Below are 24,074 nucleotides of genomic sequence, written 5' to 3' on the forward strand. Positions count from 1 at the left end.
AAACTATAGAAGAAACTTTGCGTAGGCGGGCAGCTTCGCACTGTTTCGAGAAAGCTCGCTCACGCTGAAAAGCTCGCAAGAAATACACGTGCACAAACAAACGAGCAGTTGACCGGAAGAAAAAGAAACGAAGAAATCTAAAACGTATCCAACTGTACCAATAAATATAACGGATAAAAAAAAAATTGCAATCGGGATTATTGTGTCATAATCAGGCAGCAGCGCAACATGGCGACGCTGCCTGCAAGCGCCGAGACAACAAACCGATCGTCAGCCAAGTTCTCATCTATTGTTGAATTACAATTGAGGAAACGACTTATTCGCGTTGCTCAGGGTTTTTCAGTTTTCTGTTGATAGCAACCCGCGCATCATCAGTTCGTATTGACTGTTGTTTTCACCCTCGCCTGCCCATCGCTACTCGTCGTTGTCGTCGTCGTGGTTGATTTCGCGGTTGGTGTCTGCTCGTGCACCCCGGACACGAATCCACAGGCTCACACAGCTGCGGTCCTGCGTGTAAATAAAGCGAAAAGTCCAGGGATAACGAGACGGGAATCGCTTCACCGTCTGCGACAGCTGTGGCCGACGCTGACTTGCCTCGAGGACAACGGGGCCTCGGACGAGCGAGTTTATCACTATTGAAACACACCCCCATTGGCCCTGATTACGCTGGACGAAGACGACCGTCTGCAGAGCTGCCTACGCTTAAGCAATCAGGTTAGGGCTAAGAGAAATTCGACTGCCACGAACTACGAACCAAGACTTTCCTGACTTCCTTGACCCTTCGTCGTCGCCCACCTCGGGCGTACGGACGACGTTTGCCCAACCTAACCTAACCCTAACCTATAAGTGGTGAAACGGAGGCTGGCAGTCAAAAGGATTGAAATTATTCTGTCATTTAGTAAAGGTATCGACGTCTCAAAAAACGTCTAGAATGTACATTTTTTTTCGTAAACTGACATTCGTGTTTTATCGATGCTTGCACTTCCTCTTCTTTCATCCGTTCATTTCTTATCATCTTCTCTCTCGTTTTTCCTCTTCTGTATTTAGATTGTTTCTGGTTGTTTGATTTGCCCACGCTGAAGCTGTTGGGATATACATGCGAGGTTATGTGTTATTTTAAAATTTGTTTTCGCTATGACAGTTCTGCATATTTTAGTGGGCGGAGAGAATGAAGTAAAAGCATCGCAATGCACTGGTGGAATCTTTACAAGGGACGGTTACACCCGTTGATTCAGGTAGACAATGAAAATGTTGTACAGGGCTGATGATTTATTTTCTTGAATAACATTTTACACCGAATGTAATGTCGAAAACCACAGAAAAATTAACGTTATAATTTCATGTTTTCGAATTCGTAATTTCAGAAATAATGAAGGTATCGCTAAATGCATACCTTTGCTTTTCAAAAATATCAGTTTAAACTAAACTCTTTTGTTACAACTTTCAAAGTGTCTTTTCGGAAATCTCAGCCTTTTTATTTTAGTTTGTAATGATATTTTGAAAAAATAAGGGTATGGATTTTGCCATATGCTCATTATTTCTAAATTGAACAATTAAAAAATGTATGAATATAAGGTTGATATCTCTGCGCTTGTCGGTGTTGCATTCGATGTTATAAGTTACCTGAATCACTTACTAGAAACAATGGGTGTACCCTACCCTTAATAACATAAATTTGAACAGTGCTTATTTCTTACTCGTTCGTAACGTTATTTATGACACCTCGATAATTCAATAGTGTAAAGTTTTTTTAGTTAGCCAATCTTAGTTCCATTCCCTGTACCATTTCTGGTTTAATATAGTTCCCTACCTTGATACTTTTAACCAAGTAGCGTAACCATTTATTAATCCCACAGGATGTGATTCCACGACAGTCGCTGCAGAACGGCGATCACAATGAGCGGTGGGGGGTTTAGAGGAAGGGGACCGGCACTGCGTGGTCGTCGAGGAATGGCTGGCGGCGTTGGCGGGCTGCATAATCCGCGGCCAAACTTCAACCAGCAAAGGAGAGACGGTCATGGTCCTATGAGAAATTACTGGAACGATCGTTCACTTCCTCCGTGGCGACAGATGAATGGCATGCCACCGCCTCAACGGCCGCAGTTTCCCATCTATGAATCTCACCATTATAGAGGGCAGCCACAGTTTTGTCCAGGTCCCGGCCACAGAGGTAGGGGCAACAATCAGCGGATGCTAGGAGACAGAGGCATGAGGCGGGGGATGCCGCCACATCCTCCTGGCTTTAGCGGCATGGGAATGATTAGGTCACGACCACCGGAGCCAACGCGTTTTCCCCCATTGGGTTCAGAGGAAGAACGACAGCAGAAGATTGCGGAAACAGCGGATAAACTAAAGCAGAAACTTTCCACGCTCACTGTCAGTAGTAGCACTGGGGTTAACTTTTGGGAAGATGATTTTGAGTCTGCAGGATTCTCCAAAACTAACGAGGAAGATGACACTATCCTTAATAAGGGCATACCGGAGCTCAGGCACGAACCTCCAGAGCTGAATCTAACTGTCAAAGACCTCAAAGATATTGGTAGGGTAGATCCGGACTCTTCCATAAACTCCTATGAGCACGCGGAACGCTCAGCTTACCGGGAGGAAGATGGACTTACGATTGGTGACCATGGGAGAGAGCCTGAGCCCTTTGACAATAATACAAGTTCGCAGTATTTTGTCAATGACAAATCCACCACTCGATATTGCGGGGATATTGGGACTGAAGGACCAACAGATGTGCGGAAAGAAAGCACAATTCAAAATGAGCAGATGGGCTGCGGATTTGACCAGGTAAGAGATGGGTGTGAGGTAAAGTGGGATTTGCCATCAAGGCTGGAATTCCGCAAAACTTTGAGGTGTCAAGAAATTTTTCGAATCAAGCATAGATGAGGGAAATTTGAGGAAATATTGAAAATTAATACGTAATAATGATGGGCTGAACCTTGTTATAATCTAGTGCTGTGATCCATGGTTAATGTACCAATTTTTCATTTTATTTTTTTGTTTGAAACCTTGATACTGAATATCATGTTTCACGACTCACCTTTAATTTTTGTGAGGTGGTAAATGTAATGCGATGACAGTGGTGTATTGGACTTTGATACTGAAGATTTAAATAGGCTTACTTTAATAGTGAATAAATACTCAGGAAAAGGATGTGAACTAATGAATCGATCTTACAGGTTGATTTTGCGCACTTGGATCATAGTCAGAGTCGGGGTCGAGATACCTCGTCGCCGAAAGCGATGGAGGACACAACGCGGTTCCAGAATGAAAAAGATTCGGAGCAGCAACAGAAGGCGTCACAAATTCATCACGAACCACATTCGGTCGTCAAGGAGCAACCGGATCAGCTGAAAAAGGTGCGAGAAAAGTTGCGCGAAGTAATAGAGAACGAGCAAAGAGGAGAAGGAGGAAGAGGAAGAAGATTTGAATCAGAGAGAAATATCGGGCAGCAAACAGACACTAGGATGGGTTTTCAGCTGGACATAGGGCCGCGTCTCCAGTCCGAAATTAGTTCGGATTTTCATCCAGGATCGCGTCCAACTTTGCAGCGTTTTCAGAGCCCGCCTCGTTTCCGGCCACCGTTCCGTCCTGAGCACGAGACGCAGTCGAATTTCAGGCCTGCAGTTCAGCCGACACGGTTTGATCAACCCAACTTCAGCATGGGGCCGAGATTCCAGAGGCCGCAAATGATGCACTCGGAATTCAGCAACAGGCCTGCACCCAGGATGGGATCTGGGGATCGCGATATCCGAATGGGCTTTGATCCATCCGGTCCACCGCCTGGGTTTAATGCCGGCCCCTTCTTCAACCGGAGCGAGCTGCCGCCGAAGTTCATGATTCCTGGTGGACAAAACAGTCAACAACCGCCTTTGGGATTTTTCCCCGCAGGCCCGATATCCGGATTCGTCGGTCAGGACAAGGAGCCTCCCTTCGGTTCAGGCATTGTATCTTCGCCGCCGGTTTCTGATTTTTCGCAAATCGGTTACACCCAAATCTCGCATATACACATGACGCAGGGTCCAGGTTACATCCCCGTCGTCAATGGAAGCTTCAACCCTGTCATTCCGCTTACCAACACCGCCTCGGGCATAATTCCGCAGTTTCCAGTGTCTGCCGTGCCTTCTACCTCAGCTTCCAATTCTCCGGACGAACCTCGAGTCGTAATTAACCCAATGCCGATAGCTATCGAGGCCCTTGATATTCAGCCTCCACCTCCACCTCCGTCTCCACCCAAAGAGAAACGCGAAACGTGTCAGCTGACTGAGGAAAAATTACTTAAACCAGCGGAAGATCAGCAGATTAGGCAGAACCCGACATCCAACATGAACGAAGAACTCGAGGACATGCAGGAGGCACTTGAATTTGCTAAACAATTCATGAATATGAACACTGATGTGGAGGAGAAGGAAGAAAGAAACGAGGAGGGCGAAAAGACACAAAAGACGCAAGAAGACAGTGGAAAATCTGATGGGCCAATGCTGGTTGAACTGCCACCAACCATTTCTCAGGTGCAACCGCCTCCTCCGCGTGAACCTGTCACTAGCGAGAAGCAAGAAAGCAAGGAGTCGAAGACAAAGAATATTGAGACGTCCAGCAAACAAGTCAGGCAGGAAATCGTATTGAATAAATATGCCGGTAATGAGAGTTTAGTCTTAGACAACAAGTCGCTCATAAACGAACTGCCCAGACCAAAAGTCGCGTTCAATGTCAATTCGACAATAAAGAAAATAACGCAAATCGAAGAGTGGAAAACTCAGCAGGTTGAACCGATTGTTCAATCAAGTTCTAGTCAAAGTCGTCGATTGAAGTTGTCTGAATCTTCGACTTCTCCTCTTGCTGTTAGAGACGAATCAAAGGGCACCAAAAAAGAGTGTGTACTCATCCTCAATCCTGTAGACGACAGACGAGATGTCAAAGATAGGGAACAGCGTGATAACCAGAAAAATAAAAGACGACATAGAGAAGAGGGGAGACGTGGCGAGAGGAAAAGTTCTTCGAGGAATTCTTCGAGGAATTCTTCAACGTCGCCGAGCACGGTTTCGGCTGATGGTTTCAGAGACAGTTCGCCTAGTCAGCTGGTTCTTACGAAGTCGGCCCACCAGAGCAGCCCCAAAGAAACAGCGAACGACCGAGTTGATGCGGCCAGTCTAAAGATACGCGCGTCAACCTCAAAGACTTCAGGGAATTCGCTGCTGGCTTCAACAGTCGACGCTAACTGGAAAGACAAGGTGATAAATCAGTTTTTGAAGATGAGCAAAAATGACATATGCAACATGGTGAACAGTTCTGGCCTGAGGAAATTCGACATCGCGATGAAGCGGCTGGTCAAAGAGCGCAAGTACTCCTTGTCTCAGGAGAGGAGATCCTCAGCCGACGACGCGGTCAAGGGGTACGACATGTCACGTGAAGAGTTCATGAGCCAACTGAGCGCAATGCTTGACCCGAGCGCCACTGTTGACGTGAAGAATTTACCTGCCAAGTTCATTCAGCATCTCAGTGAGGTGCTGAAACTGGACGTTGAGTCGCATCTGAACGATGGGGCTGAATTGACTGTGGAAAACGACAACCCGCTAGATGGCTTGGATTCGGCTGAGGTAAACAGAGAAAATGAAAACGAGGGTAATAATTTGCTTGACAATCACCCAGAGACGCCGAGCTTCGAACAATTTCTTGGCTCTGATGTTAATCCAGGGCCGGATTATTCTACCGACGATACTTTCGCCCTTAGTACTAAATCTGAGCTATGTTCAAACCCAGAGACGCATGTTACTACTGACATTGGTCATATGCTTACCGACTCTCACGACAGTGGTAGCAATCCGGCCAACGATGATAGTTTACCAAATATGGCAGCTATAGACGATATATTCTCCGCAGGAATCGCCAGGGCAAAGCTGGGCCAAAAATCTGCCAATCGCATCACGGAGGAAAATAGCTTGGATAAAGCTGACATGGATTTTTCATCCAAAGGTGGATTTCTCAGAGCAAGGAACTTAAGGACGATGCAAGCATCACCTCCACACGTTCTCATCAACGATATATTTACTCTAAAACCGGACGACAGTTTGCCAGTATCATTACAAGATACATTTCAGACAAGCATTGAGTCTGGCGCTGAGGGGTGGAACAGAAAAAAACGACAGAACCCTGACACGTTCAGGAATTTGACTAAGGAAGAGTGGGAGGCAAGATGCGCAGAGAAGGATATTGCATCTTCGAGCAAAACAAGTTCTCCAAGGGGCACGGGAAGCCCTAGAGCACTGAGTTTGAAGTCTAACAGATCTACGAGAAATCAGTCGCCCCCAACGCCGGTGAGAGAAACAAGTACTCGCAGCTCAAGCGCCACTCAAGGCAGGCAGACAGATAGCAATGACTCAGAGGATAGTAGCAGCGGTTGGAGCAGCGATTCAAGTGACAGCGAACACTCGTTGCATGGCACGCCAAACGTGTCGAAATTGCTGCGTGTGATAAAGGAACGCGAGAAACGAGCCAAGAACAGAAGCCTGAACGAAACAATTAGGGACGAAGTTAATTCCGAAATAGAACGTGAGAAATACAAGGATAGGGAACGACAGAGGGAGCGGAGGATGAGAAAACGCGAGAAAAGTAAGAGGAAGAGAGAGCGCAAAGGGAAAAAGAAGAAGCGGAAGCACAAGAAACGGGACATTGAAAAGCATGAGCAAACAGAAGAGGAATTGATCGTTCCCAAGGTCGAGGTGAGCTCTATGGATGTGATAATTAAGGAAGAACCTGAGTTTGAAGAGCAAGAAACGGTAAGCAAAAAATTCAATAGTACTGAAAAAGATCATCCTGTTATGAACAAATTGAGCAGGTCCGCTCCTGAGGAACAAACACATGTGCAGCATCAGAATGCAATCCCTAAACGGTTGGACAGTGGTTTAAGTAGTCAAAAAGCACCCAGCCGTCAGAAATCCGTGACCTGTCCAATGACACAAAAATCGACTGGTGAAGTTAAGGCTAACAAAGCACCACCACCTTCTGTTCCCAATGTGAATGTAACGCCATCACCTGATGTCGACACTGTAAAAAAGGCCCTGACACCAGCCGTTAACGTTGTGAAACTAACACGAGCACCTGCTATTGACTCTGTAAAAAAAGCACCATTACCTACAGTGAAATTGACACCGTTACCTGCTGTTGACACTGTAAAAAAAGCACTGCTGCCAGCCAATAATGCTGTGAAAATATCACCATCACCTGCTCTTGTGACTGTAAAAAAAGCACCGCCAACAGCTGTCAACATTGTAAAACTGGCACGTTCATCAGCGGTTGATACTGTAAAAAAAGCGCCACTGTCAGCCATTAACGCTGCGAAAGTAACACCAGTACCTGCTGTTGCCACTATAAAAGAAGCATCGCCGTCATCTGTTGGCATTGCTAAAGAAGCGGCACTGCCAGTCGTCGACGTTACACATAAGGCACCGGTGTGTGTTGCTGACAACGGAAAAGAAGCCCCCAAGGTTTTATCGACATTGGAAAAGTTGAGGAAAAATACTGAGAGCGGAAGCTGGCCGTCTCTTCCGGAAATTCCTCTGGTAAACGTGCGACTAGTAGACATTAAACACACTGTGAATCAGCTGAAAAAATCTGGAGCTAAGAAGATTAACATACAGGCCTACAAAGCTCGAAAGTTGCAAGGTGACACCGAGAAACAGGAGAAAGCTAACGAAGTTGAAACGTGTCCTGCACCACCGGCTGATGATTCACCCAGTTGCCCAAAGTCAAGCGGTGAGCTGGTGTGTGATGTGAAAACCAACGAGAAGGTTGATGGTCTGAAAGGTCCGAAAATCAAAACTCAGGATGATGGGACAGAAAAAAATTCTACCAACATCGTTAAGTCCGAATTGACGGAGTCTCAGGCTGCACATGCTCAGGGTCCGTTACGGCGGCGTATTTTACGGAGAGGGATTTGTTGCGCAGAAAAATTAGGGGCGGAAAAAATGGCAACGGAGAAAACAAAGCAGAAGAAAAAGGCAGAGGCTACAGAACAGAAAAAAAATCAGAAAACAATGGAAGAACAAGAAGTCAATGATGAGAATGAGAAGGAAATTGACAGGAAAGACTCAAAGAACGACTCAAGGGACAGAGAGGCATCTTTGTCAAATGAGGAGAGGTGTAAAAAGATGAAAGAATCCGAAGATAAGTTGCGAAGTCACTTGGTTCAAGAAAAGAGGTGTGACTCTCCCAAACCGCAGGATAAGTTTCCATCGAGATCAGCACAGCAAAAGAATAATTTTATCATTGAATCAAGTAACGCCGAATTGGATAAACTCAGCACCAAAAAGATTAATGAAAAAAGTGATGTACAATTCTCGAAGGATCAGAAAGACCTCTCAGAAACTAAACAAGTTGGCAAAAGGTTGGTAAGAAGGCGGTCCAGGGCTAGTAGCGAACAACGTAACCCGGTGATTATTTTGGAAAAGATAACAACTGAGCAAAAAAAAGAGAACATTGAACTCCTTAAAATGGCAGAAGCTCCAGCAAAGCATGCTGAAGTACCTGCGGTAAGTGAAACGGGTGAAAAATTGCAAGTGCCAGGAGTGGCAACAGGTGAAAGTGGAAGTTTGTCTTCCGATAAACAATTAACAAGAATCGAGTCTAGAGCTAGTAGCGAACAACTTAGCCCAGTAATTATTTTGGATAACATAGCTACTGAGCAAAAGGAGAACATTGAACACCTTGAAATGACAAAGAATCTGGCAAAGGATGCTGGAACACCTACCGTAAGTGAAACGGGTGAAAAATTGCTACTACCAGAAGTGGTAGCAGGCAAAAGGGAAAATCCGACACCCGACAAACAATTAGAAAGGGTCGAGCCTAGAGTTAGCAGTGAACAACATAGCTCAATGTTCATTTTGGACAAGATGACAACAGAGCAAAATGAAGCGGAGAATATTAAACACCTCGAAATCATAGAGAATGTCGAAGCACCTGTCGTGACTGAAGTGACCGAAGGCTCAGCGGCGCATCAAGTGATAGCACCTGAGATTGCGGAACCAATTCCTGAAGAACAATTCGCAAGGATCGAGCCTAGAGCTGAAAACGAACGACACAGTCCAGTTCTTATTTTGGATAAAATAGTGACTGAGCAAGAACAGGAGGAGAATATTAAACACATCGAAACCACAGAGAATCTGGAAAAGAAAGCTGAAACACCTGCTGTACACGAAGAGGCTGAAATATTGGAAGTGCCAAAAGTGGTAGTAGATGGGGGTGCAAAACTGATTCCAGAAAACATTGAAACAGTGATGAGTGTCACCGACCCATTGCCTCAGATAGAAGCGGAAGCTGATGAGGCTGTAGTTTGTGAAGAACAAGTGCTGACGGAAGTGGAAACTCGGAGTGTAGACGATTCGAAGAACGATTTACAGACCGAGAATCTGCGAGAAAGCATTGAGAAAGATTTGAGCATTACGGAAGATCCTGTGATTCAGAATGTGGCAACAAGTACCGCTGCAGTTGAACGAGAGATGAGAATATCGACCGAATCGAATGTGACAAATGAAGCAGAACATGTTATAGACGCAACAGATAATGTGATAGACTTGCCTGAGACACAGGAAGAACTTCTGAGGCACGAAGCTGAGAAAATAATGCTGGTATCGAACCAGCTTGATGGCGACGAGCTTGATCCCACCGAATCGCGCGACAGCGACGTGAGAACGGTAGTTAATGATCTAATACAGGAAGTAGTTTCTCGTCTGGAAATATTGAGTGACGAGACTGAAACTGAGACAATAATTGCAACCTCCTCAATGGTGGAAATTGCGGCTGAACTGTCAGAACTATCAGAGTATGGTGCACTGGATTTGAAATCTCCGGAACCACCTGAGAGCCCACTGAAGGGTTTCTCGGAGGATTCGATAAACAGCAGCTTACTGGGAAAACGCAAACTGGTTCAATCGGTGCTGGAAATAACGGAAGATTTTATATCGAGCAAGCGGTGCAAAGACATCGATGAAATCATGTTGTCAATGATCAGAGAGAGTGGAAGCTGCACAGAGGTGATTGTCTCTCCAGATTCTGGGGAGCTCGGCGATTCCGCGTTGAAGATTAACGAAGGTGTTGAATTGGGATCGACTATAGAGGAGGAAAATCAGCATATGTCCGATGCAGCAATTACTAACGGCAATGGTGAAATCTGTCAGGGACCTGGGACGCCTTCCGGTGACACTCTTTCACTTGGCAGTTCGATAGACCTTGACAATAGCGAATTCATTGTACTGTCAGAGATATTGTCAGATGATAACTTTCCTCGTGAGGAAAATGAGTTTGACGAAACTGAACCAGAAGGTCAAAAGCAGGGTGGAAAAATAAATTGCTCAGAAGACGCGTCCGGGAAAGTAGTAAAAGAGCACGTAGAAGCGCAGGAAAATACAGAGGTTCTTAGGAAATCTCTCAAGGAGAAGGAAGAACTAGAAGCGATCCTCTGGGACCTGACGGAATCTTCGCATCCTGCCATTGTCAAAGATCTTAGTCCATCAATAGAATTAGAAATAACTTCATCGCGTGAAATTTGCGATACGCAACAGCCAGCTGACAAGTGCAATCAAACACGGTTCGCAAAGCAAATTTTCGAATCGAATGAGCCTGTAGAAGATCTTGTGAAGGATAAAGACGCGGGCGAAGTTTTAAACTGCGATTCGCATTCAAAAATAATTCAGAACACAGAGAATGACAAATGCATTAGAGGTAACGACTCCGCCACTCCTGAGGTTAGTGATGATAAAATTACCAAAACGGACAAGAACGTTTTGTCCAGTGAAAACACCAGCAGCAGTAAGCACTTACACGGTGTTAAACGCAGGCACGGAATGAAGCATAAAAAGCAAAAGAAACTGGCAGTTATTGGAGAAAAGAAGATAAGAGATATGCTGAAGGAGGAGGAATTGGTAACCATTGTTAAAAAAGTACAAACGAAAGAAAGTGTCATGGCAAGAATGGTGGAGATAGATTTGGAGGTACATAAATTAATGTCAGAAAAAATGAAGTTGTATGAAATGCTAAAAAGTGGCGATCTGCCGGTTGAGCAGAGTTCAGCTAGCACGAAAGGATTCGCCGAGCCTCTGTTAGACAACACGAGCACTTCTCATCGAAAATCCAACACTCATACAGGGAGGAAAGAGTGCAGTCGAACTCCTGACAGGCAGGAGTCTACTTCCAAAGCGAGAACAGAATCTCCGCAACCACGGTCCGAGACTTGTACAGGAAAAAGGGAGTGCAGCAGAAACTCCAGAGAGTGTGAATCAAGTTCCAAGACAAGATCAGTGTCACCACACGCTAAATCTGCCAAGAGTGTTAGCTCTGCTGCAAAGGATGATACTAGTCATCGCGACGATAGCGAAACAATCACGGTGTTCAAAAAGAAGAAAAAGAAGAAGAAGCGAAATCAAGAGAAGCGCGAAAGGTTGACTAGGCATAGTGGTATCACTGCCGATAATGAGTGTAAATCGTCTCGAGTTAGAAAAGAGTTGCCTGACAAGCAGGTTGATTCAAAAACCTTGATCACGAAGGGAAAAGGCGACAAGAAGAGCAATTCCAGTCATAGCAGTAAACACAATGAGGTAAAAAACTTGAACTTGAGTTTGCGGTCCGAAGAACGTGAGAGTAAAAGTGTAGAGTTTACTAAAACTACGGAGAAAAATCCTGTGGCAGAAGTCCAATCTGCAGCTGGACAAAGGAGCAGAAGATCTCAGCACAACAGGGAATCAAGGCGAAAGGCAGACAGAGCTGCTGGCCTTAAAGATGATCAGTCCAAGAAAAAAGAGCAGCTGCAGGAGGCAACTCATGAAACTAAATTGCGGAGCAGAACTATCTGCGAATCTCTAAACAGTGCTGCTGAAAAACAGGATAGTAGTCAGGTTTCCGAAGCGATGGTAAGCAAGGGGAGCAGAAAGAGTTTCAGTGTACCGCCGCCGGCCAAAAAGCCTGAGAAACGGGAAAAAACTGTGACGAGAGTTCGTCGAAGAGTTATTTTTACCAAGGGTAGAAAGGGTCGATTAAAAAGAGCTCCTAAACCGCGGGAGTACAGCCCCAACGTTTTGTCGGCATCCGAGGATGAGATACCCCTAAATTTACTCTACGTTAAAATATCCCCGAAGAAGCACAGAAATTCTTCCAACATAGTTCGTAGTACAAGCACAAAATTGCCAGACACTAAATCTAATCCAGTTATCGACCATCTTCAGGAGGCGATAGACGCAGTGGCCGAAGGCAAGATCGATGAATACCAACAGTCGGGTAAAAGCAACGTTGTTGAAGTTCCCAAGACCACTGCAACAAAAGTCGATGTTCCGAAGGTCATTCATCAAGTTCTACCTGATGCGAGTATTCAATGTGAGGTTCATCCATTGGCAGCGGATCGGCCGAGTTGTGACGAGACCTCAGTACAAAACAACTGTGAGGAAGAACCAAGAAAGCTTCAGAGTCTGAATGAAATTGAAACAGCTATCGGAGCGATTGCGAGAAAGTTGCAAACACCAATTCTTCAGTCTGATAATAATTCCCCAACAGCGAGAGTCTTAGAGATTTCTCTAAAGAATAGCGGTGGAATTGATGTGATCGAGACGAACCAATGCAGAGGGAACACAGTGGGTAGCAAGGGCGGGGTGAATCAATTTTTACCATCAGAGCAGTCCTGCAACGAGAGCGGGGTTGCAATTGCATCATTGAACCCGATGGTCGATATCCCGGACTTTGTGAAAGATGAATCTAGAATCATGCCGCCCGATCCTGATTTGGGTAGTAATTCTATATGCCGTAATTTGGGAATAGAGAAGGACTTGGACAACCTCGACTCCATGCTCGAAACGGTAAGCTGCAATGTGGAGAAGGAAGTCGAAGTTTCTTCGAGTGCTGTCACCAGGGGAAAGCGGAAAAGGATGGCCAGCACGGACCGAGGACCTGGTGGTAACGCTCTTCCTAAAAAAAGGAGCGCTATCACCAGGTTAGAGATGATGAGCTGCTATGTGTGCCTGACCGATTGCAACAAGTACGCCGATCTTAAGAATAGCTTACTGAAAACAGGCTCTCGTCGAAGCTCCAGAATATCTAATGCTGGATCAGACAGATCCGTCGAGCAAACACCTCAGCAGAAATTAAATACCGCCGGTCCGTTTTGCATTGAAAGCGCAATGGAGTGCGACGTCAGGACGGCCAAATCAAACAGCCCATTCTGTCTGCAACCTACCTCCAGTGCCGAGCCTACTGCTGCAACAGAATGTCCAGACAAGTCGCCTGCCAGGCATCGTCAGCCTATCGATGGTGAAATCGACATTGGCGAGATGGAGCGGCATTCCCAGTGCGACAACGAGGAGCTTTCGGTAATCGAAATTCAAAGATCGACAATGACCGAGGGTGGAAGTCGTCCGGCATCAACACCTTTGAAACTAGCCGCCAACGTTGCTCGAAGATACAACCCCACATATTTTAATTCTTCTGGAAGAAGTTCGGTCGTTCTTGAAAAATCGACTCAAGAACAACCGAGTAAACTCAGACCACGTTCCAAGTCTGTTATCAACATTGCAGATTTAAGAGCGGACTGGGACGAACCTAGTCTTGAAGAGACTGACAGTACAATCGAGCAAACGTCTGCACCTGTTAAAGAGAAACCAGACACAGGCCTGAACCAGGACGAGATTCAAATAGTCAGGGAAACTGGAAATGAGCGGACGGAGAACGAAGTCCAAGAGGTTGAACTGCCTAGGATACAGTACAGCGTTCACAAGGGACCAATACTTGAGGTCAAGGTACGTAATGACACGTTATTTTGATCGAATTAAAATTTAATTAAAAAATTAGTAATAAATATGTGTAATATAGGTATAATGTTTATGTAAAGTTAATTTTACAAAATGAATACGAGGTAGAATAAGTCCAACGTGAGTTTATAAGATATTTTTCTTATGAAATGAACGAGCCTGTGGATTTACTTATACTACCAACGCTAGAGATTATAGTGATTTATTGTATTCATACAAAAACTTTACGATTCCATAAAGATCTTATCGAATTTTCATATAATTCATATTATATATTTCATTCTGTTCAATGAATGCCTAAAATTCATATCTGATCATGCGACATAATATTTTTGTGATTACGTATTGCCTGTAAAGCCATTTTCGACGAATGAAACATAAATAAAATAAAATGACACGACCTTTTCAGGTGTTCGGTGATTCGATTCTTGCCGCCAGCGAAGACGGGGTGATATACCGATATAGTCAGACCTGCAATGGGATTCTCAACACTTATGAGGGCCACAGAGCGGCGGTGACGTGTATGTATGTTCTGGGTGTGGGTGGCATGGAGATTGTGAGGGATTGGCTGTTCTCTGGTTCCTTGGATGGGTCGCTTCGGTGTTTTGACATAAAGGTGTGTGTCATTGAACGTTCTCTGCACATATATTCCATTCACAACAACTCTTTAGAAACGTATGATGATAAACTGATTGTACGTTGAAATATTTATAGACGAGCGTGCAGATTCGAGGTGCCGCAGACGTTCGAAGCCCGATCCAGTGCATGGATCAGGCGTGGGGAGTGATTTACCTTGGCACCAAATCGGGCTATGTCTTTCGCTTCAATATAAAGGTGAAGAATCAGGTTGTCAGTAGTAATTCTGGTCTAGCACTAATCACCTGTTCAAAGTAAGACGATGACACGCAACGTTTCTTGTTACAGTCTCATACTTTTAAAAGTGATGAAATAAAGTTCTCTGAGGAGGCGGTACTCGCTTTAAAAGCAACGACAGAGGGTCCGCGTCGAGTCCTAATTGCGGCATCCAGAAGCCAGCCAATAACGATAAGAGATGCACTGAGTGGTCTCTTCCTTAGAATGATAAGCGGTAACAGAAGTTATACTGTTTACAGCCTTATGATGGAGAGTAATTTGGTTTACTGCGGAACCAGCAGCACTGCATTGCCAGTTTTTGACTTCATCGTGAGTAGTGCTGTTCCCCAAAGAAAAACAATTATTTTCTCCTTGTCCAAGAATTTTTCGTAACAATATCGCGTAAACTTTCTAAATCGATTCAATTTTAGAACGGATCACAAGTCGAGCTGTATAACGCAGGACCTGGCATTGTGTGCATGAGGATGTACAAACGATTGCTTTTCGCTGGATGTTACGATGGCAATATTTACGTATTCGACACTAAGGTGGGAATAGCTAGATTGGTATTGTGATATTAAGTTGCAACACAAACGAAGTGATTGTATGCATTTATTTACAGGAGCGGAGACTCGTCTGCAGCATACCTGGACCAGGAAACATGCTGCTGAGTATGGATATCGTGAAGAATAAGGTAAAGCTATTGCATTTCAAATCGTTTTGTTTATTAATTGTCCAAAAAGAGTCGATTGAATCAATTTAGATTTAACATTTTTCACTTGTGTGCCAGATTGTAGCGGGTAGCAAAGATCGAAGATTGCATATGTGGCAGATGCCGGATCAAGTGCAAGCAATACTGGCGACAAGAACGTAACGTAAAGCTTACTATTAAGTATGTGAATCTAGTCAATGGATGCAACTAAAAAGAGAAGCTAGTTGGTAAAATAAAATATGAATTGGTCAGACAATGAAGCGCTGCTAACTACATGACGAACATAAAGGATTAAAAAGAAAAATAAAAATATTTGATACACAGACATGATTAGGGAGAGTCAGCGAGCGTTGCCATTCGCCAGGGAACGAGTACCAAGGAATCGAGTACTCTAGACCATAAGTATGTATAACATCACGATAAACCGTATGCAAATACTATACTTACGTATAATACAATATACGTATATACGTGTTGTGTTATATGTCTAAAATAATGAAAAATTATAGTAATTGAAAACGCGTTGATTTAATCGTGAATTTCAGATTTATAATGAGTGTAATAAGTACACGATGTCTACTGTACAATGCTAATTTAAGTGAAACTCCCTTCACGCGTGAATATGTATATGCGTACGTACATATGCAGCTACGGATATGTTATGTACCGTGTTATAGTCATTTGGCGATAGTGTAACATACTTGTATATATCTATACATAGAATTAAAACAGTAATAACATTATCTAAATAATACATATATCATAAAATGTTATAATAATGATTATTTGTAAAGAGTCGTTTTCATTTATAATTATAGTATTACACAACCAGATTCTCGGTACGGCGTTCTTTATGAATTTTTGACAAACGGAAGATATAAAATAAAAAAATTAAAATTAGGTATGTTAAGAGAAACAAAAATCGACAAACTCACCTCGTGACAATTAGACTGATGACATTCACGAGGATGTCGACGAGTTTAACTCTACTAAGCTAACTAAAAATGTTGATATATGTATGTAATGCTATTGTAATTAAGTCTAGATTATTATAGAAATAATACGAAAATCGCAAGATCGAAGGAACGGGTACGTAAACGTACGAGAGAAAAAAAAACGAATCACATGAAAAATGCGAAAATGTATCATTTTCGCGAAAGTCGTTGCAATTTCAATCATTTTTATCTGCTTATCTGTTGCCAATAATTTTCTTATTCCATTAAGAATGTTTTGTTTGCCTGGTCAGTTGAACAGGCAGTCGTTTTTTCTACATGTTGATTATTGTATATTATTATTATTATTATTATTATTACCACCATTATTATTATTATCGTTGTTGTTGTTGTTGTTGTTATTATTGTTGGACGACATTTTTTTCATTCTCGGTATCCACGAGTCATCTTTACAAAATACTTAATCAAGATTATACATACAAATACCGTAGATAGTTCATTTGTTGCGACTAAAAAATGTTATATTAATATAATAATTATTGTAATGAAAACTGAATGTTTTAATGGATTTTTTTTCCAACGAGGAAAAATTAAAAAAATAAAAAAAATCTCACAGAGCCAACCCTTTGGCTGCAGGAGAATGAGTGAAATAAAAAAATAAAACAATTGAGAAAATAAAAATACAGCGGACGTATTTCGTGTTTCGTGCAAATGATGAATTTTGAAACGCCTAGGTCATCGTTTTTTTCTGCAATCCGTGTACAGTAGTAATAGATTAGTAATAGTACTTATAGAATTGTATAATGTATATTAATGAATAATTACGTGATAAGAATGAAAAAATCCAAATTTCTTTGATAAGAAAACAAAAAAAGAAAAAAAAACCTGGACTCAATCGAGAATAGACGAAAATTGAGTACAAAAAAAGCATAAACTCTCGCCGTTCATCGTGCAAGCAAAAGGGTTGAATTTTTTGTAAGCGTAATATCACCGTAATTCTCAGATGTATATAGATATTATATCGTTTCCTCTTCCTCTTCTTCAGAATTGTTGTTTATGTAAATGATTGTGCAACAAAATATAGTAATAATAATAACAACAACACGACAGTTGATAGTCGGATGAATAATGATAGTAAAGAAAATAAAAATGAATAAATATATAAAATTGAAAAACAAGTAATGGAAAGGAAAAAAAAACTGATTGTTTAAAACTCGTCGAGCGTACAAATTTGTGGCACGTACTTTATATACACTCATGCGTTTGATCTTAAGGAGGAAAAAAGAAATACAAGTACAAAAAATTCTTAATCGTTATTTTTCTAACTTTTGTTTCCGAATAGAAAATCCATGATTCCCATCCGATCTGTTAAATTTGGATTAAAAGAAAAGGCACTTCATCGCCCTGGCAACAGCAAGGCATTTTAATGATCCAACAATTGGCTATAGGCACTTCACCTCACTTCACCTTTGACGCTGAGTGCAATGTATCTCTGCCTGGGTCCTGAGAGGTCAGGGAAAACTCTTCTGATGAAATCCTTGCAAGGAGAGGACATCGATGAGGCAACGCAAACTGTACCAACCAACGGTACTAACATGTTTACAATCCGCAACGACGACGGTCATTTTGAGGCAGTGATCAGAGAACTTGGCGGAAGCATGGCGCCGATATGGAAACACTATTTCACCAGGGTGAGAAGCTGGCAGTGTTTTGAACCCAGGTTTTACAGTTGATAAATGAAATGGAAAAAAAAAAAGATACATGAATCTTTGTTTATAACGGATAATCTCTAATTTATTCTATGTATTGTGCATAACTTCGGCAGCCATTTTTTTGTTTGTTTATTTTTTTTTTTTTTTTGTTTTTTAACACAATAGTCATATTTATCATAATGGTATATTTACAAAATTATTATCTCTATCTAACTTTTTATTCTGTTTCTCGTTTTTGTCTTCTAAAAAGTCTTCTAAACGCTCCTGCAGGATAGGAAAAGAAAAAAAAAAAAAAAATCGTCGCAACAAATCTGTAACAGAAAGAAACTGGTTTTCATTCAAGGTACGCAAGATTATCTACGTCGTCGACACGAGTAACCTCTGTCAGATTAGCGCAGCTGGAGTGTTGCTCTATTCGCTGTTAGTCGAGCCGTCATTAAAAAATGTGAAAATTGCCTTGGTTCTTGCTAAAATGGATCTCTCTTATCGGCAAATGAGGAACGAGGCGCTTCTTATGCTCCAACTGACCAGATTACGGAAAGAAATCACTCAGGAGATCACGGTCTTTGAGACAAGCGCGATGACTGGGGAAGGAATTGAGAAGCTAAGACAGTGGATATTTGACCCTGACACAATCAAGGCTGCGATTGCTGCCAACATGTAGAGAGAAGTATACCGAACAAGGAACGAGAGGAAAGTAATAGTACACAAAAAACAAGTAAACGTAGATATAGAAAAACAAAAAACATCGATTAAAAATAAATTACATGTTTATTCACGTGTTGTGCAGGGATAAGTACAGAAAGAGGGAAGAGGAGAGACGATTTTCAATCATCAATATACAATCAATTTTCGTTTTTCTTGTTATCGTTGTTATCTCTTTACGTTATCCGATCCGTGTCTCAGCGTTCCTGATTCTGGGTACTAGTGCGTAGCGTCATGTCTATCTGGCTAGGAAGATGCGTGCATGTTGTGTAACGGGAATGGAAAAGGTAAACGAAGGAACAGAAATGGCCAAAACAACACCTCGACGCATCCGTGACTCGCAAGTCACAGCCAGATTCGACGATGAGAATTGCGTCAAGTTCACTCTGAGAACCCAGAGTTCTGACATGCTCGTTTATCCGCACCCGATCAACGCTTGCGTAGCGCGGGGATGAAAATTCAAGGTATTCACGCATCAAATACATGCCTGTCTCCAGGAGCCTAGTGTATCCTCGTTAGGTCTTCTACGATTTTCACGAGATCGTCCACCGTCGCGTCTTTTTTCATTCCGCTGCCGTCGTCGATCTGTAATAGAAGACAAGTTTGAAGAATATTTCATCGCTGTAAAGAAGTAAAATTGTTCTCCATTTTTAATTGGACTGACGACCCGTGAAGATATGGTCCTTTATTTTGGTTGGACCTAACTTACCTGGAGGCCCATGGCAACTTCGGCCATTTTATCGCGGCTCAGGTCGAGGAAGCTTTCGATTAGATCACCATCAACAAAGCCCTCGCAGGGTTCCATCTTCAAATCTGTGTTGAAGCTCCTCCAGAAGCTATGCTCTATTTTACCAACGCTTTTTATAACCGTCGTCAAACGATCTTCCAAATTGTGCAGAAAATCGTAGAAGCCTGATGGAATCTGAGTAACGAGACCGATGGCGCCGCCCACCGTTCCGAACAGGACGCAGCCCTGAGTCGGTGTGCTGGATTCTCCCAGGTGCTGCATGACCAGGGAACCGTGTCTAAAGACGTTCACCATATCGCCCAAGTGGAACTGTCCGACTTCCTGCATCTGCTGCCTCTCCTCCTCAGACGTAGCTGCACTGAAATTTCAATTGAAATAAGAATTTAGTGAGTCGTTCCTCTGTTTTACACCCTTGCTTTGAGATTCGCTCACCTGTCTTTCTGGCAGACGAACAAATTGAAGCAGTTCTCAGCTCCTAGGAAAGTGTCGTCGTCCAGTATCTCGATGCTTGTCATCCAGTTGGGACTGTAGTCTCTAGCTATCTCTTCAAAACTGCCTTCTAGCGTTTTGTACTGAAGCAATGTCAGCGAGCGCATTAGATCGCCGACCAGCACAAAGTCCCCTTTGGTCTTGAGGAAGAGTGCGATGATGTTGTTGAAGTGGCTGCACTCCAGTCTGAGCTCCTTCTCGGCGGTCCACTCGAACAATCTTACGGTGCTGTTGATGCTGGCCAACAACTTGCCGTTGAATTCAACCAGTGAGTAGCAAGCACCTTTTATCTCCTTCTCCGTGACCTGCGTCAGCTTGCCATCGTTCCAGTGGTACAACAGTATCCTTCCTGTCTTTGGCTCGGACTCGTCTGGATTGATGAAGGCGGTACCAACGACGAAGTACGACGTCGGGTCCTCACCGAGCTTCGTTGATATCAGTGACATTGCGTACTCGGTCGGCCTCAGCGTGTGAGCATGGAGAACTTCGAAAGTGTGTTGGTCGATTATCAGTAGATTATGGACCTCTATCTCCTGCCCAATGTCACTGGCCGTGTGTCCAGGCTTGTTGTGCGACGCTATGTGGCTGCTACTGGACGTTGACGCAACCTGTGTGGATGCGGACGATCTGACAATGCTGACACCGCTGCTCTCCTGCATGTCTACCCGCATCGTGATAACACCGAAAGTCTGCGAGGTCTCCTGGTACGCGATCCTTCTTGGTGACTCGCCGAGTGGCACCGTTCTTATGTGGAGCTTCTGGATTTCATCTATCGTACCGATTGTAACAGTGCTGTCCGTGGCCAGGGCTAGACTGTCTGGGTAAGCCTCGGCGTTGAGCGAACACATGTGGTTCACCTCCTTCAGGTTGACGTTGCTGAAGACTAGCTTGTGGTTCGAAGAATATATCACCGTGGGACGGTCAGAGCAGGCGAACACGTTAGTCGTCGAAAGGGATCTGAATGTCCTCAGGACCGTGGGCTGTGTGCCGAGGGTGACCTTCTTCTTGTCGGACAGAATACCGTTCTGTTTTTGAAGCGTAAAGTAGTACATGCTCCCGTCACCTAGCGCGCATAGCAGATAGGTGTTTCCCTCGAAGCAGGTCATCAGGATCGATCTGGGGATTATTTCCCCACCTAGGAACTCTTTGTTCATTTCCTCGAGGTCCGGCAGGGTGAGAATTCTCACCGATATGTCAGTCCACAGTCCGACAGCCACGATCTTAGCCTCTAAGTTTCCGTCCAGCGGGGAAATGTCCAGACAGGCAACCTCGTGCTGCAGAGCTACGGACCCTTTTGGGACGATCTGAGAGGACACTATTTCCATGTAAAACAAATCATTTCCAGTGGCGCAGAGGACCTGCGTACCATTGCACGCGACAACGCTGATGGTCCTGTTGTTCTCGGGCTTCCACTCGGACACAATGGGATTTGCGGTGTTGGAAATCAGCCTGGCGGAGGTCGGCGTTATCTGGATGAAAGTCTCGGCCGTCACATTGCCTGTGTGGAAGGTCTGTTCGTCGGAAACGAAGCCAGGAATCTCGGTCTCTTCCACCTCCTCGTCATTCAGTGTCAGTATCCGTGTCTGCCCGACAAATGAAAGCACCAAGGTATTGTCGCAACTGCTCCCCCCCATCTTCAGTGCCCACATGCCCTTTATGCCAGGCAGATCTATGCTAGCGTGCTCCTGAATACCAATTCCGTTCCTTATTATCCTCAGAGATCCCTCTTTGAAGGCACCCGAACATGTGACCATTTGTCCCTGGCCCTGCCGCTCCAGGTCTACGACAGCCATGTCGACGATTGGCGCTAAGTTGGTGAATATCTCTATCGGCACGCAGTAGGAGCCGTTCTCATCTGCCTTTGTGACCAGCTTGACGAGCTGTGAGTCACCTAGACGGCTGCCGATGAAAATGACACCATTGTCGAGGTAAGTGATGCACTCGGGGATGCTAATCTCACCTAGTACCTCGACTTTCAAGTCCTTGACAACCATTGTCCCGTCAGCCTTTTTCTCTTGCTCTAAGAACAGCATGAACAGATGCCCTGCCATGTCTCCTAGTAGATACCGAAGCCCCTGGTTGTCAACCTTGGTGTAGCACGTGATTGTACTCTGTTTTATTACCGGCGGAACTACCGCGACGTACGTTGTCCCGTCGTGGTAGAGGATGCTCTCCTGGCCGATTATGATCGCACCGCAAATGGGCGAGGGGACCGGAATCACCATCATAGCTTCTCGTTCGACGTTATCCTGTTTCCAGGGTATTTTTACGAACTCTTTGTCTCTCAGCGATATCTCGTGAGTTTTGACATGCCGCCCATTTATGTCCTGATAGATTAGAATCAACGTTGGGTTTGAGCAGCCGTGCAGAAAATTTACGTCCTGAACTTGCAGTTCCTCCATTCTGATCGAAGATGCCTTAAGCTCTGGGTTGTCCTTGTCCAGAGGTATTATCTTGAATAATCCATCATAGAGTCTCAGTCCTATTACTCGTGCCTTTGGGTCTATCACCGCCTTTATTCCTGTTTCTGAAGCCTTCCCAATTCTGTCCGCTACGTTCCCATGTGCCTTTGTTATTATCTCTATGTCTTCGCCTTCGCCTATGCATTCGAGTATCATGGCGTTGTATCGAGTTGTCAGGAGAAATAGCAAGTCCTTCTTCTCATGCTGTTGTTTTCGGGATAGAGAATAAAGAGAGCGGTAAGATCGGAGCTCTTATAGGGTGAAAGGAAATTATTTAAGTTACTTCTTCTGAAGTGTGGCTGATTGGATTTGTGGTTTCATCGATTGCATTGTATTATAGAAGGGTACAATTATCGTATTAATAGTAACAGCATCAACAGAGCAGATAGTGTTATTGCTTATGTTGACAATAAAGTTTAAACAAAAGTCGAGGTGATGGTGCACGGAGGAGAGGTCAGGAGACCGGTTGCAACTCTGAGGGATCATGTATCAATCATATTATGGCAAAATCAAATATAGTGCATAAAGCGGTTAAAATTACACAAATTACTGAACATTGTGCCATTTCAACTGCATTAAAATTAAATGTAACAAATGATATGAATGAAGTTAAAACAATGCTCAATTTTAATATACGCGCGCCTTTGGTATCCGTGATAGGGTCTACTATACTCGGTACTATGTTTTTATAGTGGAATGCAATAAATAAGTAAACGAGAAATGTATGAGAGAAGAGTTATATATGCTAAGGCAACGCGGTAATCAGCGTTGTTCATAACCTCACCGGCGGTCTGAAGAACTTGATTACGGCGATTTTTCCGTAGATCCCGACTTCCTTGAGGGGTCGCAGACCCTCGGGGGTGACGAGGTGGATCTCGAGCCGCATATTCTTTGCCAGAATGAGGTTGAGGTCGGTCGGAGATGTGAAGTTACCTGGGTGTTGAAGGGCAGCATGTTTATTACCTCAGTCGTTCGAAGAACGTTGAAAGTGAATGGGGTCAAGACAAATCGGCGTTGAATAAATGATACGAGTATATTTATTGTTCTCAAATCCAACACATAGTTCTATAATACTCACCGGTCACGCAAGCCGTTACCGCAGTTGGCTTTTGGGCCGTAACTACGTAGTGATGGGCCATTATTTTCATAATATTCTCTGTTAGTCTCTTGATTCCAGATTAAGAAAATCCTGCTATTTACCACAAGTTATTCACAGCTCGTGTCTTCGGCTAGTCCGATGATTCTCCCTGTGTTTTTCGCAACATAACATAACCAACCCTTGCGCGTTACACCGAGTTTGCCGTCTCTTCGACGCTTCTCGGAACCACCGCCAGATGCTGCAACTAACTTTTTAATTTATGGGTGTCTTTTATTTACCAACTTTCGGAAAGGAAAGGTTAACCATCAAATCTATTGATTGACCGATTCTTCAATGCTGACCCATCAGATGAGTTTTTTAGTTCTTTTATTTTCAAACTCTGACAAATAAAACTGCCATCAGCAATCATTTATCTATTTTGCGTTGCCGAGTTCGTGACTATTATAGCTCTGCTTTAGTCCTAGGGAATTTGTAGTTCGTCCAGATGAACTCCGTCTAATTTGGGAACGCAACCTGAAACAAATGCTACATATCTCGTAGGCCAACTGCTAC

At 43.7% G+C, this 24,074-nt stretch overlaps 4 protein-coding genes across 7 annotated transcripts in view; 3 read left to right on the top strand and 1 right to left on the bottom strand.

Annotated features, from left to right (window-relative positions):
- Positions 1–431: 431 nt before the first annotated feature.
- LOC124309289 (uncharacterized) lies at positions 432–17,204 on the top strand. The gene is made up of 9 exons (XM_046772786.1): positions 432–714; positions 1,857–2,793; positions 3,186–13,778; positions 14,200–14,406; positions 14,505–14,624; positions 14,715–14,972; positions 15,074–15,190; positions 15,265–15,336; positions 15,433–17,204. Exons 2-9 carry the CDS (start codon positions 1,897–1,899, stop codon positions 15,514–15,516), a joined length of 12,348 nt encoding a protein of 4,115 aa, XP_046628742.1. The 5' UTR covers positions 432–714; positions 1,857–1,896; the 3' UTR covers positions 15,517–17,204.
- Positions 15,641–18,797, top strand: LOC124309294 (ADP-ribosylation factor-like protein 16). Its single transcript, XM_046772800.1, has 3 exons — positions 15,641–15,756; positions 17,650–17,998; positions 18,363–18,797. The coding sequence occupies exons 2-3, from the start codon at positions 17,792–17,794 to the stop codon at positions 18,681–18,683; spliced, it is 528 nt and encodes a 175-aa protein (XP_046628756.1). The 5' UTR covers positions 15,641–15,756; positions 17,650–17,791; the 3' UTR covers positions 18,684–18,797.
- On the bottom strand, positions 18,121–24,004 carry LOC124309290 (DNA damage-binding protein 1). Of its 2 annotated transcripts, XM_046772788.1 has the most exons (6): positions 23,502–24,004; positions 23,208–23,356; positions 19,905–22,627; positions 19,434–19,830; positions 19,212–19,309; positions 18,121–18,330 (listed from the first exon to the last, which is right to left on the bottom strand). In XM_046772788.1, the coding sequence occupies exons 1-5, from the start codon at positions 23,569–23,571 to the stop codon at positions 19,226–19,228; spliced, it is 3,423 nt and encodes a 1,140-aa protein (XP_046628744.1). In that variant the 5' UTR covers positions 23,572–24,004; the 3' UTR covers positions 18,121–18,330; positions 19,212–19,225. The 2 variants fall into 2 exon arrangements, with proteins under 2 accessions (XP_046628744.1, XP_046628743.1); XM_046772787.1 differs by lacking the exon at positions 18,121–18,330 and having other exon boundaries at positions 18,772–19,309; positions 23,502–23,999.
- The window catches only part of LOC124309293 (synaptosomal-associated protein 25), a 37,134-nt gene continuing 34,814 nt past the window's right edge, over positions 21,755–24,074 (top strand). For all 3 annotated transcript variants that reach the window (XM_046772794.1, XM_046772795.1, XM_046772797.1), the window contains exon 1: positions 21,755–21,889. The gene's annotated coding sequence lies outside the window, so the exon portion shown is untranslated. The remainder of the gene's footprint in view (positions 21,890–24,074) is intronic.

This window comes from Neodiprion virginianus, chromosome 7 (assembly GCF_021901495.1).
Source record: "Neodiprion virginianus isolate iyNeoVirg1 chromosome 7, iyNeoVirg1.1, whole genome shotgun sequence".
NCBI classification, from domain to species: Eukaryota; Metazoa; Arthropoda; class Insecta; order Hymenoptera; family Diprionidae; genus Neodiprion; species Neodiprion virginianus.

Bases quoted from the DNA above. Each gene is read 5' to 3' on its own strand.
- LOC124309289 (XM_046772786.1), top strand. From the start codon at position 1,897: ATGAGCGGTGGGGGGTTTAGAGGAAGGGGACCGGCACTGCGTGGTCGT. The intron at 14,625-14,714 runs GTGAAGAATCAG...TTCTTGTTACAG, and splicing joins TCTTTCGCTTCAATATAAAG to TCTCATACTTTTAAAAGTGA. The intron at 15,337-15,432 runs GTAAAGCTATTG...CTTGTGTGCCAG, and splicing joins TGGATATCGTGAAGAATAAG to ATTGTAGCGGGTAGCAAAGA.
- LOC124309294 (XM_046772800.1), top strand. From the start codon at position 17,792: ATGTATCTCTGCCTGGGTCCTGAGAGGTCAGGGAAAACTCTTCTGATG. The intron at 17,999-18,362 runs GTGAGAAGCTGG...TTTTCATTCAAG, and splicing joins GGAAACACTATTTCACCAGG to GTACGCAAGATTATCTACGT.
- LOC124309290 (XM_046772788.1), bottom strand. From the start codon at position 23,571: ATGAAAATAATGGCCCATCACTACGTAGTTACGGCCCAAAAGCCAACT. The intron at 22,628-23,207 runs GTGAGGTTATGA...CGAAAACAACAG, and splicing joins TCAAGTTCTTCAGACCGCCG to CATGAGAAGAAGGACTTGCT. The intron at 19,310-19,433 runs GTAAGTTAGGTC...CTTCTATTACAG, and splicing joins AAGTTGCCATGGGCCTCCAG to ATCGACGACGGCAGCGGAAT.